This window comes from Chamaea fasciata, unplaced genomic scaffold (genome assembly GCF_029207755.1).
Source record: "Chamaea fasciata isolate MVZ Bird 193981 ecotype frontalis unplaced genomic scaffold, bChaFas1.0.hap1 SCAF_7, whole genome shotgun sequence".
Classification (NCBI taxonomy): Eukaryota; Metazoa; Chordata; class Aves; order Passeriformes; family Sylviidae; genus Chamaea; species Chamaea fasciata.
The window spans coordinates 14320606-14344515 of record NW_027094092.1 but is presented as its reverse complement, the minus strand read 5'-3'; the positions used below and the strand labels follow the sequence as shown (position 1 = coordinate 14344515).

General features: G+C 41.0%; 1 protein-coding gene across 1 annotated transcript; it reads left to right on the top strand.

Moving 5' to 3' along the window:
* The first annotated feature begins 203 nt into the window (after positions 1–203).
* Positions 204–23306, top strand: HPS5 (HPS5 biogenesis of lysosomal organelles complex 2 subunit 2). Its single transcript, XM_066187652.1, has 23 exons — positions 204–407; positions 1402–1571; positions 1985–2095; positions 2931–2995; positions 3603–3795; positions 5210–5343; positions 5920–6135; positions 6451–6522; positions 6768–6856; positions 7786–7964; positions 8186–8344; positions 9433–9592; positions 11627–11750; positions 13476–13622; positions 14134–14199; positions 14687–15291; positions 16408–16531; positions 16725–16880; positions 17501–17620; positions 17915–18028; positions 18346–18452; positions 19129–19414; positions 19848–23306. The coding sequence occupies exons 2-23, from the start codon at positions 1464–1466 to the stop codon at positions 19906–19908; spliced, it is 3396 nt and encodes a 1131-aa protein (XP_066043749.1). The 5' UTR covers positions 204–407; positions 1402–1463; the 3' UTR covers positions 19909–23306.
* The last annotated feature ends 604 nt before the right edge of the window (positions 23307–23910 follow it).

Genomic DNA, 23910 nt, shown 5'->3' with positions numbered 1-23910 from the left:
CCCGGCCCGCGCGCCGGGAGGGAGGGGGCGCCGCGCGCGTCACAGCGTCACGTGGCCGGCGGGCGGGTGCGCGCGCGTGACGCCGCTTCCTCCCCCTCCCTCTCCTCCTCCCGCGCGGGCGGCTCGTGATGCAGCGCGGAGCGGGCGCGCGCTCCCGCCCCGCCCTCCCGCGGGTCACGTGACCGCGGTGTTTGGAGGCGGCGGCGTGAGCGGCGCCGGGAGCGCGGGGAGGCGGCGGCGGCGGGAGAGAGAGAGAGAAGGAGCGAGAGGGGCTCCTGGCCCTGCGCCTTCCCCGGCTGGCCGCTGTGCCCCTCGGCGCTCGGCTCGCGTCCCCTGCCCTGCCCGCCGTTCCTGAAGGGCTTTGGGGGGGATTCTTCTGCCTTTTGCGACCCTTCGCCTTACTCCGGGTACGGGAGACAAACAGTCCCGCCGTTCAGCCCCAGCCCGCAGCTCGGGGCCACAGAGGCGGGATGTGGCAGAGAGCAGGCAGGGTAGAAGTGGCCATTAAGGTTTTTATGACGCTTTGAGAATTTTGAAAAAATAACTTCTGGTTTCGTTGGCTAGACGTGCCTCTTTCCTTTTCCTAGCGCCTGGTGAGAGTGAGCGTTCGCTTTTCTTTGGAGGAAATGTAAATTTCCCCCATGACAGCTTTTCTGGGAGGGAGTTCCTGAATTTATGGGACCGCATACTAAAGGTTACCTAGAAATTTCGGGACTTGACTGTGCAGTGTAACAGGTTTGGGGTTTTGTTAAGCAATGCGCAGGTTTAAACTTCAAACTCAACAAGAGATTATTTAAAGTACGTGCTGCCTAGGAAAAATATGAGGTTGCGATTTCAGTGGTTATTTAATTCTTGGTTTTCACTCTGTTATCTCTTGAATGTGGGAGACGACATACTGTGGAGAGGATAGCTTATAATTGTATCAAAATGCACAAATGCAGCTAGTTCTAAATTGGGTATAACTTGAGAATAATACTCCTTAAATTTAGTTTTGGGGGAGAATATGATGTAATTATAAAATGCCAATGCTAAATGTTTTCCTTGAGAAAGTTAGTTTCAAATTAATGGTGCATGCTGTGGGAAAAATGTATTTTTCCATAAAACAATGAGTTTTCTGTAGGTATATGTTAACTTGTTTCACAGGCAGATGTAAATCTAATTACAGTTTAAATATTTCCAGGTGAGTTATCTGATAGGTTAAGTTTTCAAAAATGAACTTGAACAACAACTTCTTATAAATGAAGTAGGAGTCTTATTTTCCAGCCCTTGGCACACTTTGCTCTTGTTGGCACACTGAAACCTGATGGGTTTTGAGTAGGAAAACGCTTGGTATTTCTTTAAGCACAGAACTCCAGCTCTAATACTGAAAAGTGAACTAATCAAGAACTTTTTTTGTGGCAGGTATAACTAAAAGCTGAAGCCATAACGCACCCATGAGTGAGCAGCACTAGTTGTGTGCATCCATGGCCTCCGTGCCAGCAATTCCGGACTCCTACAACCATGTCTTGGCAGAGCTGGAGTGTTTGGATCCATTGCTTTCTGCACTTAGGCTGGATTCCAGTCGTCTGAAGGTGAGTTTGTGGTGTATGGCTTTTTTAAATTTTTTTTTTTTTTTTAATTCAAGTAATGACGCTATTTGGCTAATTATTTGAGTAAGGTATAGGATTAATCTAATTCTTTTGGGGTGTGTGCATACTATCTTAGTGGGGGTGGTACTTTGGGAAGAAAGAGTGAAGATAATGGACCCTGTTACTCTGTGTGAGTTTCCTTAATGCAGCTGTGGGTGCTTAACAGAGCCTGACACAGCTTACACTCTTTGCTCCAGTTGCAAAGTGCTGTTTAATAATCTTCACTGGCAGTGGTTCAGGAGTACACACAGCTGATGAACAATGAAGCCTTTAAAAAAAACCACCATAATAATGCAAGAGAAAAGTGCTGTGATCAGAGCTTACCAGGTTATGCACTATGATTTTTATTCCTTCAGTGCACGTGTATAGATGTGTCAAAGAGATGGCTGGCTCTAGGCAGCTCAGGAGGAGGACTGAACCTTATCCAAAAGGATGGTTGGAAGCAAAGACTCTTTCTTACTCACAAGGTAAGGATAAAAGTTTTAAATGAAAATTTCCAACAATACGACTGAGAAAGAAATATCATTTCAAGTTAATGTAATTAAGAGTCAATAGGCATCTTCAACTTACTGGATTGTCCAAAGAAGGTGAAGTTTTGGGCTGCTTTGTTTAAAATAGGTTGTGGTTCTGGAGGCTATCCCCAGAGTGTGTGGTACAATAGATTGCATGAAGTGTGAAAAAAATTACTTCAGAGTATCAGGCCTTTGTGTTTCAAATTCTTACTTTTTAACAGCAGCAACAAAGTCACCTGAATATTTGAGGATTAGAAGAACGTTTTGAGTATGCAACCAGAGCAACTCACAAGTAGGTAACTCCCAGTGTTTGACGCAAGTGTGACACACCTGTATAAAAGAAGAAAAGATTGGCTGACTTACCGTTGCTGGAACAGATCATGCAACAGGGTTTGTTATTTGTACAGCCAGGTGCTATTTCCTAGGAGCCACTGCTGCTTCCAGTATAGCATGAATGCAGCCAGTTTTTTAAGGCTGTGAGCACCTCACTTAATTGTGTCCAAACAACTTCCAAAGGTGTGAGGACAGAAGAGTGATTTCTGTGCTTTCCAAATCAGAGAACGCACTGCAGTCCTTGCTCTTGATGTTTTCATGTTGTTATCCAACTTGGAGTAAACTCAGTCTTTGCAAACAAAACCCAAACAAACAGTAAAAACCAACCACATCACAACAGAATGGTAGCATCTGCTGACATGAATCTGGTTTATATCTTAAAGATGAAAGCTGCACGAGTGGTAGAGGCAGAACAGGAACAACTTTCACCTGTTCTTACTCCCATGCTTGCTTTCAGGAAGGTGCCATTTCCCGGGTGGCCTGTTGTTTGCATGATGAAGACTATGTTGCTGTTGCCACCAGGTGAGTGATCTACTTGCAAACCTGAGCACTGGATTAATGTTTTTAAGAAGCTTCAAGTTTCAGACTTGGATAGCTGCTGAGAACTCACAGAGTTAGCTTACCAGGTTAACTGATAGAGGCCACTACAGGATAATTCTCCACACAGACAGTTTGCTTAACTTTTTTTTCTGGAACAGTCATTTAGATCAAGTGTTATTTCTGTAATAAAACATCTATGGCAGAGCTCATGCATGTGAAATTATGATGATGAATGTCTTTCTGAGACCTTTTGGCATGAAAAGAAGCATTTTCATTAGCATAGTAGAATGAGATTGATAGTTAATTCCACTTACTGTTATTAAAATCCATTTAGATGTTTTTCCACATCCTCACTGGCAAGTGTAATAAATGTGAGAGTAGCCTTATGAAGCTACTTATACATTGTGGTGCAAAGAAGGACACTTATTCTTCTCAAGAACTTGGTGTGACGCTTCTTGAAAGCATGCAGCCTCTAACAGAACCAGCTCTGAGGCATGCCACTTCCCTTGGGTTTCCTCTTTCTTTGGACTTTATTAACTGGTAAAACCTTAGAAGACTTATTTTCAATCTTATTTTTAACTTGTTATAGCCAAGGCCTTGTAGTAGTCTGGGAGCTGAATCAGGAACGTCGTGGGAAGCCAGAACGGATTTATGTTTCCTCTGAGCATAAGGGCAGAAAAGTCACAGCTCTGTGCTGGGATACAGCTGCCCTTCGAGTTTTTGTAGGAGATCATGTGGGAAAAGTATCAGCCATCAAGATTAACACATCCAAACAAGGAAAGGTAAAATGTTGCATACTTTGATTGAGTTTAATTCACTGGGGGTGATGTGTGAGATCTCTTTGTTTATCTTAGCCAAGGGGAACAGAGCAGGACTTGCCACTTGATGAAGTTCTGGTAGCTTCAACTATTGGGGTGAAGAACCAGTCTCTTGAGACAGCCACAGAAATCCTGACCCATGAACTCCCCCAATCCTTATTCTGTGTATTTTAGTGATGCAACTTCAAAATGCTTTCAAATGTTCAGAATTAAAAACGGGTCAATCTCCTGCTTCTTGGAAATTACAAGTATCAAAGTTAAGGGGTTTGGTGTTTCTGAGCCTATTGGATTCCTTAGAGTCCAGCTACAGGTTCAGCTGTTTGTTTTAGTCCTTAATTCAGCTGTTGGTCAGAGAAAGCAGTCCCAGACTCTGATTTTGCTTGCCTCTGTCTGGATGCTCTTATTCTTAAACATCTGGATTAGATAAAATAAATGGTAGGTGGTCATCAAGCCTCCATCCTTTGTATTTTGTGCAAAGGACACACCTGTTAGTGATAGCAGCCTGATTTCTAGCCCTTGAGTGTTCTTTAGCTTTTACCACTACTGGGTCCTTTCTTTTTAGTCAGTAAAAAGGAGCAGAGCCTGGAAATAGCTGCATTTCCTCCAGGTTCTTTCTAGCCCTCATGGAAGATTTTGATGGAAGATTGGCTTAAGAGTAGCAAGACCAGTATTACATTTAAAGAAAATGGGGGGGAAAGTCACCTGTGGGAAGAGAGGGAGGAGAAAAGGGCAAGGCCCATGGAATCTGTGTCTGTTCACAGATTCCTGTGGCTGTTAAAGGAACAGGACTGTTGCATTTCTCAGATAATGCTCTTTGTCATATCCATTAGTCTAGCTGAGACTGTTCATCCACACATGCAAACTGAGACACTGGTAAAACTGATAAATAGTATGTGGATAATTTGTGACAGGGTGACAGAGAAGGTGAGTTTGTGAGCAACCTAATTCCAGTAGAAGTTGTTTTTTTGTATCAATCCCTCTGGTTTGTTTCCATAAAACTGCTAGCTCAAAGTACCTGTGGGGAGAATTGGACAAAAAGCACAAAGCTCAGAAGAGCAGGAATAAAACACTCTCTTAATGTTAAAGAAAAAAAAAAACCACCTTTATAAAGAAATATCAGGATGCTACAGGGATATGACTCTTTTTTTCTTTAGTCTTCAGTAGTGGTTTTGGGAAAAGGAGGATTTAGATTCCTGTACTTCTGAGCATTGAAGCCTTGCTTTGTAAAGACAGAAGAAAGGAATTGCTCCAGCTTACACTGTGTATTCATAGCATACATGAGTCTTTTCTGAGTCTTGCAATTTTAACATAATGAAACAGTCTTTACTTTGAACTGAAGACCAGCATGTTTTCTTTTTTTTTTCTTTTTTAACTGTAGGCTGCTGCTACTTTTGTGATGTTTCCTGTGCAGATTATAACCACTGTTGATTCTCGAGTGGTGCAGCTTGATTATTTGGATGGAAGACTGCTCATATCTTCACTTACCCGCACTTATTTATGTGATACTGAGAGGCAAGTTCTATTTTATTTCTGAAATGCGGGACTTCAGAGTCTCACACAGTTTCTGAAATGACATCAATGTCTCTTTACCTAGCCCATGCTCCCTCAGTCTGTTTCTGAAGATGTTGGGAGGGATAGTGTCAAATGTTTTACTAAAATCAAGATAAACAACATCCGCTGTTCTCCCCTCGTCTACCCAGCCAGTCATTCTGTTGTGGAGGGCTGGTAACATGATTTCCCTTCCATAAATTCATGCTGACTATTCATAGTCACTGTCTTATTTTTCAAGTGATTGGAAATGATTCCTGGGAACGTTCACACCTTCCCATCACTAGGTTGAACAACAGGTTCTGCTGAAAAAAAAACCTTTGATCTGAGCATTCATTTCAACTAGTGAATATTTCTGCATTCTGTCTTGTATAAACTTTGGGCAGGCTTTGTAATATTCATTACAGATTTTTTTCTTAATCATCAAAACCAATTCAGCAGCTGGAATTAAGTATTTTTTTATTATTCAAGAAAAACATAAAATTAATTAGGGCTTTTTTTAATGCTGCCTTATCTAACAAGTATATTTTCCCCCTCTAGAGAGAAGTTCTGGAAGATTGGTAATAAAGAGAGAGATGGAGAATTTGGAGCATGTTTCTTTCCTGTTGGAAAAAACAGTGGGAATCAGCAGCCATTAATATACTGTGCTCGACCTGGCTCAAGGATGTGGGAGGTGAACTTTGATGGGGAAGTGCAAAGCACACATCAGTTCAAGCAGCTGCTCTCGTCACCACCTCTTCCTGTTGTTACTCTCAGGTAGAAACATGAGTGTTATCAGTGATAAACTTGTTTGAGATATTCTTAAGACTGAAAAGACTAAATGAACTCCTGCTTCAGTCATATGTTAATCCTAGTTGTCATCTTAACACGGTCTCCTCTAAGAGGTGTAGCCAGTATTTATCAAAAATGCCAAAACCTTGATTCTGCAGCTGCGTCTGAGTGAGTGCAATAAATACTGCTGTCATAAGACTATATTTATTTAAGCCAGCCTTTTTTTTTACAGGATTAAGAATTTTAGAAAGTAAGGTTATCGTAGTTATGCTTGTACTTGATAATAATTTTATTTTGCAGGCAGGATCCTCATTACACCGGTTCCAGCTGCTCTCCACAGTCTTTATCTTTCCCCAAGCTGCTGTATTTGACGTGAGTTTTTGATTGCATAGCTTCCTGTTGATAAAGTAGGCTTAAAAATTATATATCCTCCTAATTTATAGTACCAACTTTAGGTTTTTGTGTAAGAATTTCCTGAGTATCATCCTAAACCTGTCTCGTATCTCACTTGCTAAACTTAAGCCAATGCCATCTCTGCATATTTTAGATTTTTTAAAAAATTTTACCAATTTTGCCACAATTGACTGTTGCTCCATTAACATTTGCTTTAATTGCAGTGAGCACTGTGTGGTGACCTGGACAGAAAGAGGCATTTATATTTTTCTTCCCCAAAGTGTTCAAGTCTTACTCTGGAGTGAAGTTAAAGGTAGACTAAAGTTTCGTAAACTTTGCTTTGTGACATTGTCTGTTACACTGGTCGTTCCTGAAGTCCTTGCCTAACATGGAAGCTTTTCAAGCTCAATTTCTTCAGATGGATTGCAGAATATTTATAAAAAACTTGTCATCTGTCTGGTATATGCTTGAATATTAACCATCTCCCTGCCTCCTCCAGGCAACCCCTACTTCCATAGATATGAAAACATTCTTCTTGAGAAACAAAACATAGCATAGAGTGACTCACAAATACAGTAGTTAAAATACAGGTGATTAACCTGCAGTATCCTTTACTCAGGCTCATTGTCAGGTGTTCCGTGAAGGATAATCTGGCTGCTGAAAGTTTAAAACCTGGGTTTTTTTCCTAAAACCTGTCTAAAGTGCATGCAAGGAATATATTTATTTGGCAGATGAGTGAATCCTTATAAATGGTTGTGTGTATGGGTTATAAGCAGAGTCCTACAATAGTTATTGTCAGTCAATCTTTGCCCTTCTCCCCATTTTGTTGTTATGTTTGCAATACCTTTGTTGTGGAGTGTTTGCGTAAGTATTTCATTTGAAAACTTCTGGAAAGCCAAACTTGTTTTTCTACCAGTGAATATTTTTGTTCTGTTTCAAAGCTTACAATTAAATCTTTATCAGGCTTAATTTTTCATCTCAGAGCAAAAGGAAACTTCTTGGTAATTTCGTGTGTTTTTTGAATGTCTTCTGGAAATGCAACTCTGGAATGTTTTGACACTGTGTTCTGTAGTGACTAGGTGCTAGGTCAGCACTCCTCAGTGTTTGTTCTCCCCATGCCCCTCGTGCTTTGCACTCAATTGCGGTCAGGTGGGAATATGCTTTCACCTTTTTCAGGGATAGAAAGGAATGTTAATTCATGACTTCAGTCCTTCAGGTATTGCTGTATGTGTGGTTTTGCAGATATTCAGGATATTGCAGTTCACAAGAGTGAGTTGTTCTGTCTGCATACAAATGGGAAAGTTGTGCACCTCTCCCTTCTGCTGGTCGATCGCTGCGTAGAGCGTCTGATGAGGAGAGGATTCTGGACCCTCGCTGCCAGGGTCTCTTGTCTCTTCCAAAATTCAATTGTTTCTTGCAGAGTAAGTAAATTCCTCTTTGTAAATATGCAATAAAACTTCACTGTCTTTCCTGTCCCACCTTCCATTAAGTTTCGTGGTTACTGAGATTCATTTTGTTGGTGTTTTTCAAGGCATTTAAACATGATACTTTAAGGATAAAAATCATCCTGCACATATGGTATCTTTTGTTTTCACATGTGCATTAGAAATAATAAAGGCTCTGTTTCACTGGGTGCTTTTAGGCAAGAAAAAATTTGCCTCTAGAGAAGCTGGAGCACTTGAAGTCTCAACTGGATGCTTCAACCCAGCAAGATCTCACTGTGCAACTGGAAGAGCTTATTTCAAAGTTGGAACCTCTGGATTCTGCATGCAGCAGTAGAAGGAGCAGTATTTCATCTCATGTATGTGTATTGGTAGTGCCAAAAATGTCATCTACAGGTTTTATCTTAATGGTTTAAAGTCACCTCATTTCTTACTTGGAAGATGAGGCTTTCTTTTCTACCCTGGCTGCTACAGCTCATAATGTTGCATTCTGAAACTAGGTGGGGTGAAGAGGTATGAAACACCACTACCTGCATTCTGTAAGCTCTCAAACCTCTGCCTCTTTCTCATATTGTTTTAGGGCTAATGGTTGAGATGTGGACAAAGATTGACACGAAGATGGCTTTTTCCACAGCTCTGTTTAATGTTGTAACGTGCCTCAGTAAAGATAGTCTTGGTTATAACTCTAGTTTTATGTGGTGGGAATGAATGTCTGAGTGCTAAGAACTACATTAGCCCTATTTAAAAAATTGTCATGCTCTAAGAAGCTTAAGGAGAAAGCTCTAAAAAAAAATCAAAGCATGTTTCTAATAAATATACAGCTGCTTTTTAAGAAAGGGGAAATATTTCATAGTTAATACAATATCAGCTCCTGCTTTTACTTTAATAGTGTTTAAAAGGAAAGTTTAAAGAGCCAAGTAGTCTAAATACCATCTTAAGGTGGTAGACAAGTTTTTCTTCCTTAGCCACTGTGAAAGTAAACCATGTAGACAGACCATTTGCAAAAAAATGTGTGTTGGTCCTGAAACGAAATAGTTTTGCAGGGTCTCTAATTGTGCTAGCTGGGCATGGCTGGCAGCAGAAGGAATACAGACTCTTGGGTATGCAGCTACATAGTGGGGAAGTGACATTCTTGGCTGCAGGACTAAAGCTGAGGTGGGTTTTGCCTTGCACTGAGTACACCAGTTGTTCCACAGGCTGCTTTCCTAAAAGCAATTGCGGCATACGCATCTTTTTAAAGTCACTGAACTGCACACTTGCTGGCATCCGTGTCCTTTTGCATTGTGGATCTGATAAAAGTACTCTGTTAAACAGGAGTTTTCCAGACAGTGAATTATGAAATGCTCTGAAGTTATTTGTGTAGGTGCAGTTGGTTGAGTTCATTGCAGAAGGTTGAAAAAGGAAGTACAACTCACATGATGTCTGACTCCCCTCTCTGGTCTGACAGGAAAGCTTCAGTGTCCTGGACTCTGGAATCTACCGCGTTATCAGTCGAAGGGGCAGCCAGTCCGATGAGGACTCATGTTCCCTCCACAGTCAAACATTCTCAGAAGATGAGAGACTTAAAGAATTTCCTGTACACCATGAAGATGAGCAACTAGAACTTGGTAACGTGTCTTAATGAAAACATGTTTGTTGAATGTGTTTGTTTATTCTACAAGAATTCAACTGGGTTGGCTCTGTACTCTTACTTCCCACGATCAAGTTATTCATTATTAATATATGTAATTTGATCAATTGAAACAGTCACCTCACCTTCCAGTCAAAATGCTTCCTGAAACATTGGGTTGGAAAGCTGTCTCCACAGAAATCCAGCCTTAAAAGCAAACAAAACCCAGAGAAACAAAAGGTCCAGAAGGCTTGACCAAGCATAGGCTTCACTCCAACTTATCCCTCTCCAAGTGTAATTCAGCATTAATGCTAAGATTCCTTCAGCTGTCTATGCCAGTGTCAATTGTACTCCAAACAAGATTTGTTTGCTGCCAGTATCCTTCTGTAATATTTGTTTCAAAAAATAATTTCTTAATCAGGACTCTGGTTTGTATTTCTTCAGGGAAAGCAGAAGGATTCTGATGAGTGTTCTTGACTTTCCTGCAGAGTTTCCCTTGTACAGGGGATCATCTTACATGTGTAAACATTAGTGTAGGGGTTCTAGAAATGTTAATAACTAATATTTAGCCCATCCAGGGAGCTTTTTTATTTCTTGACAAATGTCTGTCACTGGACTAAAGCTAGAGTGAGACTGTAAAGGGTCTTGTTCTCTACTCTGGTTGGGATTGGGAGGGAATGCAGAAACCTGGGATGATAAGGAGCTGGCTTAGCTCTAGGTATGGTAGAGAGGCTTTCCAATAAAAAAAGCTGCCTTTTAACTTTTGTGAGGAGTAGATGCCTGTTGAGGATGGAGAGAATTTAGATGCTTTGGTGAAAACCACAGTGGGAGAGGGAGAGTGCAGAAATGGGTATTTACCCCTCTTCTTGTCAGTAGAGTTGTCCTGCTGACTAAGCTAGGTGCTGTTGGTAGCACTTATCTTTACATGTGCCTCTTTACCTACACCACCATAAAAACAAGTGGGGAAACTCTGAAGTTCATAATTTCCAACATTCAAAGTCAAAAGTCAGGTGACCTTATTTTTGAATGTCAGAAGATAGAAAGGTTCTGTGTGTTCTGTCTCTCTCACAAGAGATGATAAATTTGCTGATCATTTCCAAGTAGAGCAGTTGTAGGTGCTTCTTGAAGCACAAGTACTTGATTTGGTATTTGGAAGAAATGGACTTAGTGTTTCCCTGCTCACAATGACATAAGATGTAATGAGTTTCTAGGTTTCTAGTCTGCATCATGAACAATAGCAGCCTTATTTAGTCAGTTATAAGGTCAGTTGTGACCTTTAGGCACTGTCAAGAGGGATTCTGGTGGTAGATTTTCTCTAACAGCGCAGCATCTTTTCCTCTCAACACTGTGGTTACTGCTGACTGTTGCAAAATGCAGCGTCATCCTGGCTTAAAATGATCCCTTTTTTCTTGTTGGCGTCACTTAAAGATAAACTGTGTTTGTACCAGGAAATGATTAAGCAAAACACATTGTAGATACTGTTAGGGATGTAGGAGAGAAAAGGAAATGGTCAGGGATTCTGTATTTCCTGTGATTCTTGTCAAAAGCCAGAGAGCGGTGGGCTCAGGTAGATTTTTAAGTCCTTTCAAATAAGTAGGTGATTTATACCCTAGTCATGGCTTGTGTGTCTCTGTTCACGTGTGATTTAGATTTTGGAAATCATGCTATGTGAATTGATGTATGCCACAATACTTCATTTTCCTAGATGTATGGATAATTTAGGGTTAAATCAAGGTTTTGTCCCCTAAATGGACTGTATGTGTACCTTTAGAAAATAGTTTTCGTGCAGTCGCTGATCATTATTTGCCTTGCTAGAGAGCCAAAGGACTGTGAATAAAGCAGATGTACTAGGTTCAAAGTCAGTAGTAAAACAGTCCTTGAAATCTGGCTCCACACATTCTTGAGTATTCAAAAGGAAAATATGGTGAGCAGGTTATCCATTAATGAATTAGTGACTTGCAGTTCATTTCACTGTTCCATTTTTTTGCCAGGCCACTGTTTCATGACTTTTTATTTCAATTCCATTTGTCAGAGAACGTATCTCATGCATCTGTGGTGGTTGAGGCTGACCGGAATGAGACATTTCTCCCATTCAGTATTCCTTTGTCATTCCGTTCCCCACCTCCTCTCGTCTCTCTCCAAGCTGTCAAAGAAAGGTAAAACATGCAGCAGGTTCACTCATCCATTACATCTTGCCCTCTTTTGTCCCTTGGATTTTGTAGCATTGTGTGGTTTAGTTCATACTCTGTTCTGCAAACATGTAACACCAGAGATGCCAGTCAGGTTTGCCAGGCAGTTTAAGTCTTCATCTTGGCTCTAGTGAAGGTAGGAAGAGCTGCTGGTGACTTCAGTGGAGCCAAGACTTCAACCTCAGTTTTAAACAGTTAATAATTGTTAAATGTCTAGGAATGTTTACTGTTACCCTGTAAACTCTGGTTGTGGTTTGTATTCAAAGGAAAACTTACTGATATTGTTTGGGGATTTTGCCTTTCTGGATCTCAGGGGGAAAACTTCTTATGTTGCTTGGGGACAAACATTAAAGCATTCGAAGCAGATAGATACTGCTAAAACACACTTGCAAAGTGGTCTGTCCTATCCCCATGTGAATTTTTCAGTGAATTTAATTGATTTCCCAAACACTTTTGGAATAATGGTAGCCTATACCTGCTGCAATTAGATCTGTGTCCATTTTAGGTATAAATCACATTGGTTTTTTAAAACTTTTTTTTTTTTTTTATGGGGGATGAAGGGTTGAGTGTACAAATACAAAAGAGGTGGTGTTAAATTTTTTACAAAAGTGCTGTATGTTAATTACTTAGCTAAAATGTCTCTGGCCTGGCAATGGGCTGAAAAATTGCACAGCCTTCCCTTGATCACTTCAGTATGTAAATTGTGTCCTGCAACAAAGAATTGTAGCTGCTATCAGCCGTGTGAGGGTCTCAGAACAAACATCAGTACACGTGATGGTTTGAGTTTTTCTAAACTGTAAGGAGTCTTGAGGACTTTACTAGTAGTAAGTTAATTTCTTGCTAATAATGAAAGCTACATTTTCAAATATTCACTGCATGCAATTAATCATTAAATAAAATGCTATCATAGTTACAGTTCATTTTTAAAAGTTTAGCTTTAATCCTTCTATACATTCAAGTCCAATTGTTCTGCTAAATTTGAATCCTTTCTGCCTTCTGCAGGAAGCTTCATCTTTTGCTATATCTTGTTATAGTAAAAGATGCCGGGTTGGAGTTTTTTGGGATTTTTTTTTTTTTTTTAGTTCTAGAGCAGAAAGCAGGAAGCTCTTTTTTCAAATTCTCTGTTTGAATCTTGTTGACATAGTTCTCTTTGTGGCAGTGGTAGAAGTAATTGAGTTCTGTTATGTTCATTGAGCTCTCTCTTCAATAAAATACCTGAAGGAATAGGGACTGCTGAGTGAAAAGGATGTTGTTGGTGAGCTTTGTTATCTGAAGAATTAATTTGAAGCATTGTAAAGTGGTTTCTTACCACCAAGAGTGACATAATTTCCTAAAGATGTTTTATGTTTAAAAGCTTTAAAATGCAGTGTGGCCAGTCTGCATTTATTTGCATACAAATTGCAAATACATGTCAAAATCTATGGCTAATGTTGGTATGTGATCCTGCTTCTCCAGCAGGAGTGTTAAATACTTCAGGTTTCTATTCTGTGGTGAAAACATGATCCTGACTGGACTATGAATTTTGAATAGCTTCTTAGTACGTTTTCTTCCTGTTGGTCATCACTGCCCTCATCTTTTCTCAAGAGTTCTTCAGATTATAAAGTCTCTGAAATGATGGTCTGAATGAAAAGAGTGCTTGGTTTGTTTGCTTCTGAACTTCTGATTTTAAATGTTTCAACTTGTGATTCCTAGTGTTTCCAGCTTTGTACGCAAAACCACGGAGAAGATTGGCACACTTCATATAAGTCCTGAATCTAGAGGGAAGCATGAAGCAAAGGATGATGAGCAGTTGCCAGAACTAACTCTTAGTCCAGTAGCATCTCCCCAGGAAGAAAAAGAGTGAGTGCAAAATCACATTTTCTTAGCAGTTGTATTTGCTGGATGTCCGGAGGACAGCAACCTAAGAAAAAACTCTTTCAAGCAGAATGAGGAACTTGGCATTAGGTTTTTCCAGCTGCCTTCATTCCTATGGTGGGTTTCACTGGTTCTCCCAACTCATTTCTTAGAGCTGATGAGGCAATGAACACAGAGTTAAGTAATTTCATATTCCAGTGCTAACTTTCCATTTTGGACTAACTTTCGTGCAGCGGCATGTTACTGGTTTTTGTTCAGTATCTGCAGAAACCTACTATAGCTGGAGTAGAAGCAATTATAGAAAGCCACAAAAATAGTATTATTTGTTGCTTCCATGCCAAATTTATCCATAATTTCTGTTGAGCTGTTACTTCTTACCAGTGAGAGCTTTGTATTTAATAAAGGAATTAGTGTTGAGGAAAATTTTCAGGAAATCCTCACTTTAATAACTTAAACTAATACTTCAGATAAGACTGAAATGAATGTGCTTTCCTAGGTCAGAACCCCAGAACTGCCAGCTTCCTGAGGAGGACCGTCTCAAGGCTGCAACAGCAGAAACTATGTAAGCCAAGAAACTTTTTACTGTGTAGATATGTTGGGCTTTGGCAGAAGAAATGATTGAGTATTTTTAATTTTTCTTTTCATTCATTTTACAGGCATGTAAGAGTGATGCTCTAAGTGTCTATTAACATAAACTGAAAGAATCTCATTTGGTGAATGATTTGATTCCCCTTTTTAAAACCAAGCGAAACTCACTGAAAGCTCTTCTAGCATTGTCCCTTTGTCTTAAGTTCAAGCATAGTTTAAAAAAATCAAAATCAAAAAAATTCATTCTGAAAGAAATCTTAGGGAGCTCAAAATGTGCTCAGATCAAATGTAGACAGTGTGAAGTAGCCCAAATTGTGTTTGATGCACTCAAAATCACAAAAAACCCGACAGCTGACTCTAGGTCAAGCGTAGGAGTATAGTTACACAAAGCATATTTGAAACTTCACTTGTGGCATCTTATAATTGTTTAACTTAGCAAACTTCTTTTTTTTGTGCTGCAGAGCCAAGCTCCAGGATCCCCTGGTTTTGTTAGAACCTCAGTGTATGAGAAGGGTCTTACAGGAATGGCTTGTCTGCCTAGAAGAAAAATTCAGCAGGGAGCACTCTGCTTTGTCTGTTAAGAAAAGCAAGACTGTATGTGCTGAGGAACAGAGAGCAGTCCTGGAGGAAAACCTGCAAGTGGCTCCAGCTGACAGAGACCCAGTAGACAAGGAACAGAGTGGTATTTTGGAAGGCTGCATTGAAAAGGAAAACACTGATGAAATCTGTGTGAGCAAAACCACGCGTGAGAATGGCACAGATGTGCTGGGGCCTCTGGGCTGCGGCTTTCGGGCGTCTCCTCCGTGTGCCATCGACCCCAATGTCCTGAAGGATCTTGTGGAGTTGACAACTCTGTGCTTTGAGCTGCAGGTCTTTTCCTGTGGGACTGGTGAGGCTGAGGAGAGCTCTGAGGGAAGTCTGCCATCAGCAGCTTCAGGGACCTTGGCTTGTAGGTTTTTGCGAAGCTACTTCTTCCTTTTGGATTTAAAGAGAGTAAAGCAGTGTATTATAACCACATGTGCCACCTGCCCTAATGTGTGGGAAACATACATTGCAGGATTGAAAGGTAAATAATGATTGTTGTATTGCTGCTTAAACTGAAAATAAGACTGTTTGGGAGGGGAAAAAAACCCTTGAAGACTCTCATAATTGTGTCTGCAGATTTTCCTTGTGGCAGGGGGAGGATGCTTGGTGTCTGGGAGTTTTTGTTCTGATTTTGGGTTGTTTGGTTGATTGTTTTTCCCCCAAATACTTCCTTTAGGAAGAACTTAGTTCAGCTGGTTCTAGAGCACAGTGCTACTAATCCCAGCATTGTGGGTTCAAGCCCTGTATGGACCATTCACTTAAGAGCTGGACTTGATCATCGTTGTGGGTCCCTTTCAACTCAGACTCACTGCTGGCTCCTTGGAGAAATGCTGTTCTCCTCCCACTTTGCAATTTTGAACCTGTTAATTTGCATGGACCTTGTTGATTGAACACTGTAGTGATCCCAGCCTCTTTACAAACAAGCATATGAGCTTCTAAGAGCAAAAGCATCGTAATTAGAATCACAAGTCTGTAGAAACAAGGCAGAAGAGAGGGGAGGGGGTTCAGTATTTGCAATGGAAGATTCAGCTTGTAAAGGGATGTGGTTAATGGGAAACAAAACTGGATAGAGTAGATGGTTCCATGCAAAGAAATGGCTTGTGATCACTTCACACTTCCTTCTTTCACAGAAATACTTTTCTGACCTTTTTGATGCCTCTTTAGTTTTATTGAACCAAACCATCACGATGATATTGGAAAACAACTTTTCTGTTCTCTGCACTCAGCTTCTGCCTTATGTATTTCTTCTAAGAGTGAATTAAAGCCTTAGCATTGATTCTGCTCCAGCAGAGAGCAGTTAAACAGCAGAATCTTGCTCTGAGGGTTAGTGTTTGTGTTTCTGGGAATCTCTTCACTGTTTGGATGCTGAGAGCTCTAGAATTGAAAGTAGTGTAGGCATTCCCAGTTTGTCCTTAGTTGGACTGCACTTGTGCCTGGAGGTTAATTCCTGCATTTTCATCGAGGTTGAGGTGGGTGTTGAACTTCTCGTGGAAGCAGTGATAGCTGCTATTCAGCAGAAGGACAAAAGGAAGGGCAGGACATGTTAAGGAAAAAAAAATTGCCCAAATCTTGTAACTTGTGCACTGGTTTCTTTCAGAACTAACTTGTCACAGTCCAGTAGCTTTAGCAATGGAAAGTGAAGATATGTTGAAAATACTGAGGCTGCTGCATGACCTGGGGCCATGGGATGACAGCCCACTGTTGCTGGCACATGCTCAAAGGTTTGTACTCAAATCTTTTTCTTAACTTCCTGGAAGAGAGAAGAGATCGCTTCACTTACCATGTCATGAAGATTTCTGGAATCTCTTAGAGAGATCACCTTCCAGTGCTATCTTGAACTTGCGAAAGATCTTGAAAAAAAATTATTTGGGTGTTTGGTGTTGAAATTAGTGTTTATTCTCTCTCTTTCTCCAGGCTTTATGAAAAATTTGGGGAAACAGCTCTTCGGCCCATGATCAAGTTCCACCCCTCTATTTTGCCTTCTGATATTAAACAACTTTGCAGGAATGATCCAGCTCACTTTCTAGCATATTTAGATAGTCTGGTGAAATCAAAGCCAGAGGATAAAAGGTGAGGGGAATGTAGAATCCTTTTCATCAGTCTGTTCTCTTCATCGTGTAGCTGTGTGGAGTGGTTTTTTGTGGGGTTTTTTTTTTGATTTGGCTTTTGGGTACATTTTTTTGTGTTTCTGTATCTGTCTACTTGGTGTTCTTAAGCATTAGGTTTCAAGTAATTCTGTCAGTTGTAGCTGGTCTCAGACTCAAGTTTTTGTTAGGTTATTATCTAGTTTTAAAAGGGATTTCCTAAGTAATACTTTTAATGGAATTGACTTTTTTGTGTTCCTATGTCTGCAGTTCAATGTATCAGGGTTGGATGGCATTTTAAAACACCCCCAAGCTAACAACAGCAACAAAAACCAAACAAAAATCCATGAAACAAAAAACCCAAAACAACAACAACAAACTAAAAAAAAATCCCCAAACCAAAGCTGGGGGAACTCAACCTGCAAACTTGATTTTCTATAATTGCCTCAGTTTCTAGAGATATAAATAATTTTAGGCTTTTCCACATTTAATTTTACATCCCTCCACCCCTTTTTTTCCCCCCTCCCCCACACAATCTCTGGCTCTCCATATCTGGTATATTTAAAACTGGTAGGATTTTCTTTTAGTGTCTGCTTTGTTTTCCAGGTCGTTTCTCCTTAGGTCTCTTCTGCAGCCGGAATCTATACGGTTGGATTGGTTGTGCTTGGCAGTTTCTCATGATGCTCCACAAAGGACAAACACTATGGATGAGGAAGGAAATCCCAGGTAAAGTGGGTTTCACCCAAGGTCCTGAGTGCAGCAGAACGACTTAACAGGCCTGGTTTTGGGTTAGATTTTGTGTGAAAGTTTGGATCACTGACTCCTTAGAGCATTTTGCAGATTTCAGCAAAAACAACCAAAGGATTGAAAAACTTTGATTTGTAATGCCTTCCAGAGCGACTGCTCTACTGAGACTGCACATGGTGTTTCATTCATTTTTCCTCCTCTCTTTTCATAAATCTGCCATAATGTTCTGAAGAAAATCAATGATGCTTTAAAACTGAATTTCTCATCTTCTAGGCCACGATCACATTTGTTTACTTGGGGCTACAGCCAGCTCATTCTGCTCTTGATTAAACTCCCAGCTGATTTTGTTATGAAAGAGAAGATGGCTGACATCTGTAAATCACATGGGTAAGGAGAAAACTTGGTAATTCTTGATACTTGGTTAGTGGGTATTCTGATCCTGAGAAGATACAAATGTAGATGACCTATCTGCTTCTTGTTTGAACGGACTTTTTTAAAAACCTTTCCTTTCTTAAGGGTGAATACTGAATGTCTGATTTAGTGTACCAACTGGGAGGTATTCCTCATGTCCCTACTCGATTTCTGACATTCATTAAATTTAGTTGCTTTTGTCTTTACTGAAACTTAAAAGAGTTTGTGATTGTTTTTGACTTTGGTTTGAACTGCGTATTTGATTCCTGGAAATCTTTACTCTCTTTTTCAAGATTTTGGCCTGGATATCTTTTTCTCTGTCTGGAATTGGATAGAAGAAGAGAAGCCTTAACTAATATTGTTCATTTGGATGATTTGAGCCTGTTGAATGGAGAAGATGGTTAGTGTTTCTTAAGCTGTGTAAACATACTCCTGTAATGTCGGAACTGCCCTTATATAGTGATTTGCCTAAAGCTGAGTTGAACTTTTATTTTTTGAAGTGTTTTTGCAGCCCTAACTGTGTGTAGTACAGCGTATTTGATACACATAAATGGGTGTTACACTATTATATCTTCATGCTGTGCTTTGTGAAATCAGTTGTGCTAGAAAATGCTTAAAAGTTAAAGAATCTTGATTTGTTTATCAGTTGGGAGTAAAAGCTAACCTTGGTGCTGTGGACAGAGGAATAGGAAGCCTTTTCCTGCACAGCACAAATCTGGCCCACTACGTGTGGACACACTCAAAGTTAGGGTGAGCAAAGCACTGTACCACAAGGCAGACCTTTGAAGAAAATTCATGCCAGCCCTAAGATGGACAAAAATTTGTCTCTTGACTTAATCCAAAGCCTTGAATACTGAACTGATGTGAACCTATGTGTGTTCACCACTAAATCTTTGCATTGAGTCAGTCAGAGAAGTACATTTCCGTGCACAATTTGCTTGTTGATAATGCTTGGTTTCCTGAAATGTTAAAACAGGATAGCTAGCTTCCCTTTTAAGTACAGATTTAGTGCAAATAGAGGTCTTAAGAATAATCCTTGTTTTACAAATGATGTAACAAGCTCATTTTACATCTAGGTTCCATTCCAGAGACCATAGAAGAATGGAAATTTGTTCTGCATCTTGCACGGAATCACAGCACAGCTGTCCACCACCACAGCCCCCAGAAAGGGAATGCTGTCAGCAATGGGGGCCCGAGCTGCCCGGACTGCATCACTGTGGAAAATGTTGCTCTGTTGCTGGCCAAGGCCATCGGCCCAAACCGTGCCTTGCCTCTCGTGCAGGAGTGTGGCTTGACACTAGAATTGTCTGAGAGATTTACTGCTGTCTGTGAGATACTGAGAATTGCTGAGAAGAGGCAGAGGTAAGAGATGTGTTGGTAGAAGATCCACTCTATCCTCAGTGATTCAAACTTCCTTTTCAGTTAACAAGAAGATAAAGTGCTTCCCATTTTAACCTTTGGTTTCAGACTCATCTGAAAGCTTTCCTATTATTTAGAAACTGTGTGTTTTGTATAGGCATTTTAAAATTGAAAAAGAGGAAGTAGGAAATCATATGTTAAAGGTGTATGTGAAGGAGATTTGCTGAAAGAGATCTGTCCTGCTGAGACCTGGACAGACTCGGATCTCTCCTATTCCTTCCAAAGGTGTGAATGGTGATGTCAGGATGTTGCTTCTGAAATGCAATCATGTTTTTTACAAACTTCTCTTTAAAAAACAAACCAAAACTCTGTTGTTTTCTGTTGTTAGCTTTTTTGCTGTTTGACCTTTTTTTCCCCCCATTTGCTTTAATTGCAGAGCGCTGATTCAGTCCATGTTGGAAAGGTGTGACCGGTTTTTGTGGTCTCAGCAAGCATAGAAAACAACTTGGGAGAACTCTGGGAACATTTTATACTGTAATCACCGTATATTCAAGTGCCTCTTAAATTTCACAGGCCCTTAAAAATAACAAACTCCTGTCTAAAAGTTCAGTTATACTGAGCCAGCCTCCACCTGGCAGGTATCTGACCTGGAAGTGGTGACAGTTCTTCTGTGTTGCTTTGGAGATGACTTTTGAACTCTAGAACATAGATCGAAACAAGCCAGTATTTATCTTGAAATTAAGCTCACAGATTTTTAGGATGAAAATTGCTGAACTTATTTTCTGAGTTTATAACTTAAGTGTTTAGGGATATGAGCCCCTAAGTATTAAATTATGGTGTATAAAATTTTTTTGTTTGTTTGCAAACATGAGAAGCCATTCTTGGGAAGTATCTAAGCCTATGCTTGTTTAACTTTCCTGTAAGTGACATTTACCTTTACTGCTGCTGTACAAGTGTCTCTTATGGTACCTGTTGGTTTTTTCCTCTTCTTAAATTATATGGACAGGCCTTGCCTGTTTGAAATATATTAACCAAGCCAAGTCTTAAAATGGGAGGGAAATATTTTTAAGTAGTGGATTTATGGTTAAAAATGTTCATTTAACAGACAAACGTGTTAAATGAACTCGCTGTTAAAGTGCAAGCACAATATTTCTAAACTGCCCATACCTGTTTGTGCATTGTGACCATAAACATCAGTTGTGATACTCCAACAGACCTCAGGACAGTGGAATTAGAATCAGAGTCATTTAAGTTGCAAAAGACCCTGAAGATCCAACCCTCCAACCATTAGCCTAACACTGCCAAATCCACCACTCAACCATGTCCCAGTGTGCCACATCTGCATGGCTTTTAAATGCCTCCAGGGATGGTGACTCCACCACTTCCCTGGACAGGCTGTTCCAGTACTGGACAGTGCTCTTGGTGAAGAAATGTTTCCTGATATCCAATCAAAATGTCTCCTGGAGCAACTTGAGGCCTTTTCTTCTTATCCTATCCCTTGTTACCTGGGAAAAAGAAGCCCACTCTCACCTGGCTACACCTGCTTTCTGGGATTTGTGGAGACTGAGAAGGTTCTGTCTGGGCCTCCTTTTCTCCAGGCTGAACCCTTCCCCAGCTCCCTCAGCTGCTCCTCACAGGACTTGTGCTCCAGACTCTTCCCCAGCTCTTATTTCCCTTCTCTGGACTCACTCCAGCAGCACCTCAATGTCTTTTTTGCAGTGAGGGGCCCAAAACTGGACACGAGGCTCGAGGTGTGGCCTCAGCAGCGCTGAGAGCAGAGGGACAATCACGGCCCCGGTCCTGCTGGCCACACTGCGGCTGATCCAGGCCAGATGCCACCGGCCCTCTTGGCCACCTGGGCACTGCTGGCTCATGTCCAGCTGCTGTCACCAGCACCCCCAGGTTGTTTTCTGCCCAGCAGGTTCCCAGCCCCTCTGCCCAGCCTGTGGCACTGTCTGGGGTTGCTGTGACCCGAGGACAGCCCCTGGCACTCGGCCTGGCTGACCCTCACACCATCGGCCTCAGCCCATCGATCCGGCCTGTCCAGATCCCTCTGCAGAGCCTTCCTGCCCCCAGCAGATCAACACTGCCACCCAGCCTGGTGTGTCTGCAAACTGACTGTGCCCTCGATCCCCGCATCCAGAGCACTGATAAAGGGATTAAACAGGACTGGGCCCAGCTCTAAGCCCCAGGGAACACCACTCAGGGCTGGCCACCAGCTGGAGGTAACTCCATTTCCCACCACGCTGTGGGGATGATCATCCAGGCAGTTTTTTGCTTGGTGAACAGTCCACGTGTCCAAGCCATGAGCAGCCCATTTCTCCAGGAAAACATGTCAAAAGTTTTTCTTTAAGTCCAGGTCAACTTTGGTAATTCCATAATTCTGACATTTTGGGAAGTGAGAGGACTTATTTTAATATTTTTAAAAGCTGAAGGTTAACGTAAGTATTTTTAGATGGATGCTCTCAAGAAAAGTCTTTTCTACATATCTGGTTGAATATGAAGGTTCATAAAATCACTTGGATTTTATATCTCATTTACAGAACTATGCTTTGTACTAGCACTCTTTCTGCATTTAATACATCTTTGAAAGAGTTTCTTTTTAGGCTTCTAGTTTTGACCCTCTTCACTGTCTGACTCACATTTTAAGCAGAAGGCCACAGCATCTGGTCAATATTTGATTCTTCACAAATATTTAAATAAAAATGCATTAATTGGAACTCAATTTAATTGATAATTTTATTGTAAAATAACATGAAAGTACTGCTTTGTACAGAATCTTTTTATGTAGTCTTGCAGCACTTGTAGTGCTGCAAAATAGTGCTTTTTATCAAAACAGGACTGTGTATGTTTGGCCTTTTGAGAGATGCAGTCTGCAGATTATTTCATCTTGTCTGCAAGAAAAACTTGGGTGTGGAGGGTTGGTTACTTCCCTGGAGGAAGGGAAGTTCCAGGGAGACAGTCAGTGTCAGGCTTTCATCTGGTGTTGCTTGTGGAAAAGCCAACACAGAACTATTTCTAAAAAAGAGAACTTTAAAGCTTCTGGGGTTTAGATTCTGCCATTGGAAATAGACGGATCTGTGCCATCAGGAATACCCCATGCTCTCACAGTAAGACTTGGAATGGGAACCAGGCACCTACCAGATGGTGTTGGTACCTGTTCTCTTCCCTGCCAGATAAGCTGCTGCTGCCTCAGGGGCTGCCACAGTTGCCTACCTCAGGTTCATGCAGTGTGTGGTGTAGCTGAGTGCTCCCCTTCCCTTCCCCAGAGGAATTCCTGGATTTCTGAGAGTGTGCCTGGCTTACCTCCATATGGTTCCACTTCATTTGCTTGGTGTATTTTGTGCACATCAGTCTCTTTCTTCTGTGGGGGTTTTGTACACTTGGTTAACTTTGAAAGTTGGGGCTTTTTTTCGTATTTTTATCATAAATCATAATTCCAGTTAGAGCTTTTTTTAAAAAAAAATCATGTCAGAAGGGTCATACAGGTAACATAATGGGAAGTGTGTATTCAGATTTTGTGTCCAAAGTGAGCTTGTGTTTATCATTTTAACTAACTTGGCTGTTAATAAAGAGTGAGAGTTTGCTCTCTGAGGGAGAGTTGGAAAATGAATGTTTCCTATTCTGGATGAGTTTGTTTTCATCTCATACAGGTAGGGTGAAGAGACTGTGACATGACAGGGTCTTCTGTTCAGAAATTACTGAAACAGAAACTGCCTCAGTTGCACAGAGCAAGGCTCCTGTCCGCCGGCTGAGCACACACCACTGACAGCTCAGCCAGCCTCATGGGGAAGGTGAGCTGCAGCTCAGCTTCGTTTTCGTGGGTGCCTGGTGATGGGAGGGACCTTTGAAAAGCAGAGATGAATAAAGGGGGCTTAGCCTGGAGCAGCTTCAAATAGAAAGTGGTGGTGGTATTTTCTTTTTTTTTTTTTTCAAAGAAAAAAGTATACATTATTTCACTATTGGAAACCTATGGGTAAATCAGATTTACTTCAGAGAAATACCTGCATTTTCAATCTGCTTCTTGAAAGGAGGCAAGTTTCCAGTCATTCTATGACTGTTTTTGTAAGCCTGAGCTCACTGGTAGTGTATTTTCCATACTTGGCAAAGCTCCTGAAATGAATTTTTGCACACGTAAACTTAAATAAGGCAACATTTCTTCCCAGATTAAGAAATAACTGCAAATATTGTGCCTGAGCTGGGAATTCACCTCTTCCCATTTCTCAGTGTGACTTTCTTAGATTGCAAAATTGTGGAATGTTTCTGGAACACAGCTTGCATTCATAGATATCTACAGTTAAAGGGCAACCAGTATGGGGTTGCTTTTTATATTAACTGCATCAGAGTGTACGAGCCAAGAAATGGTCTCCAGGCCCCCTCAATGTGTTGTGTTTCCCAGTGTGCACATGCTGCCAGTGTTTATTGCTAGGCCAGGAAGAAATACTGTGCTCAAACCCTCCTCCACGCTTGGAGGCAGCTTTGCCTCTTTCTCTTGCGAA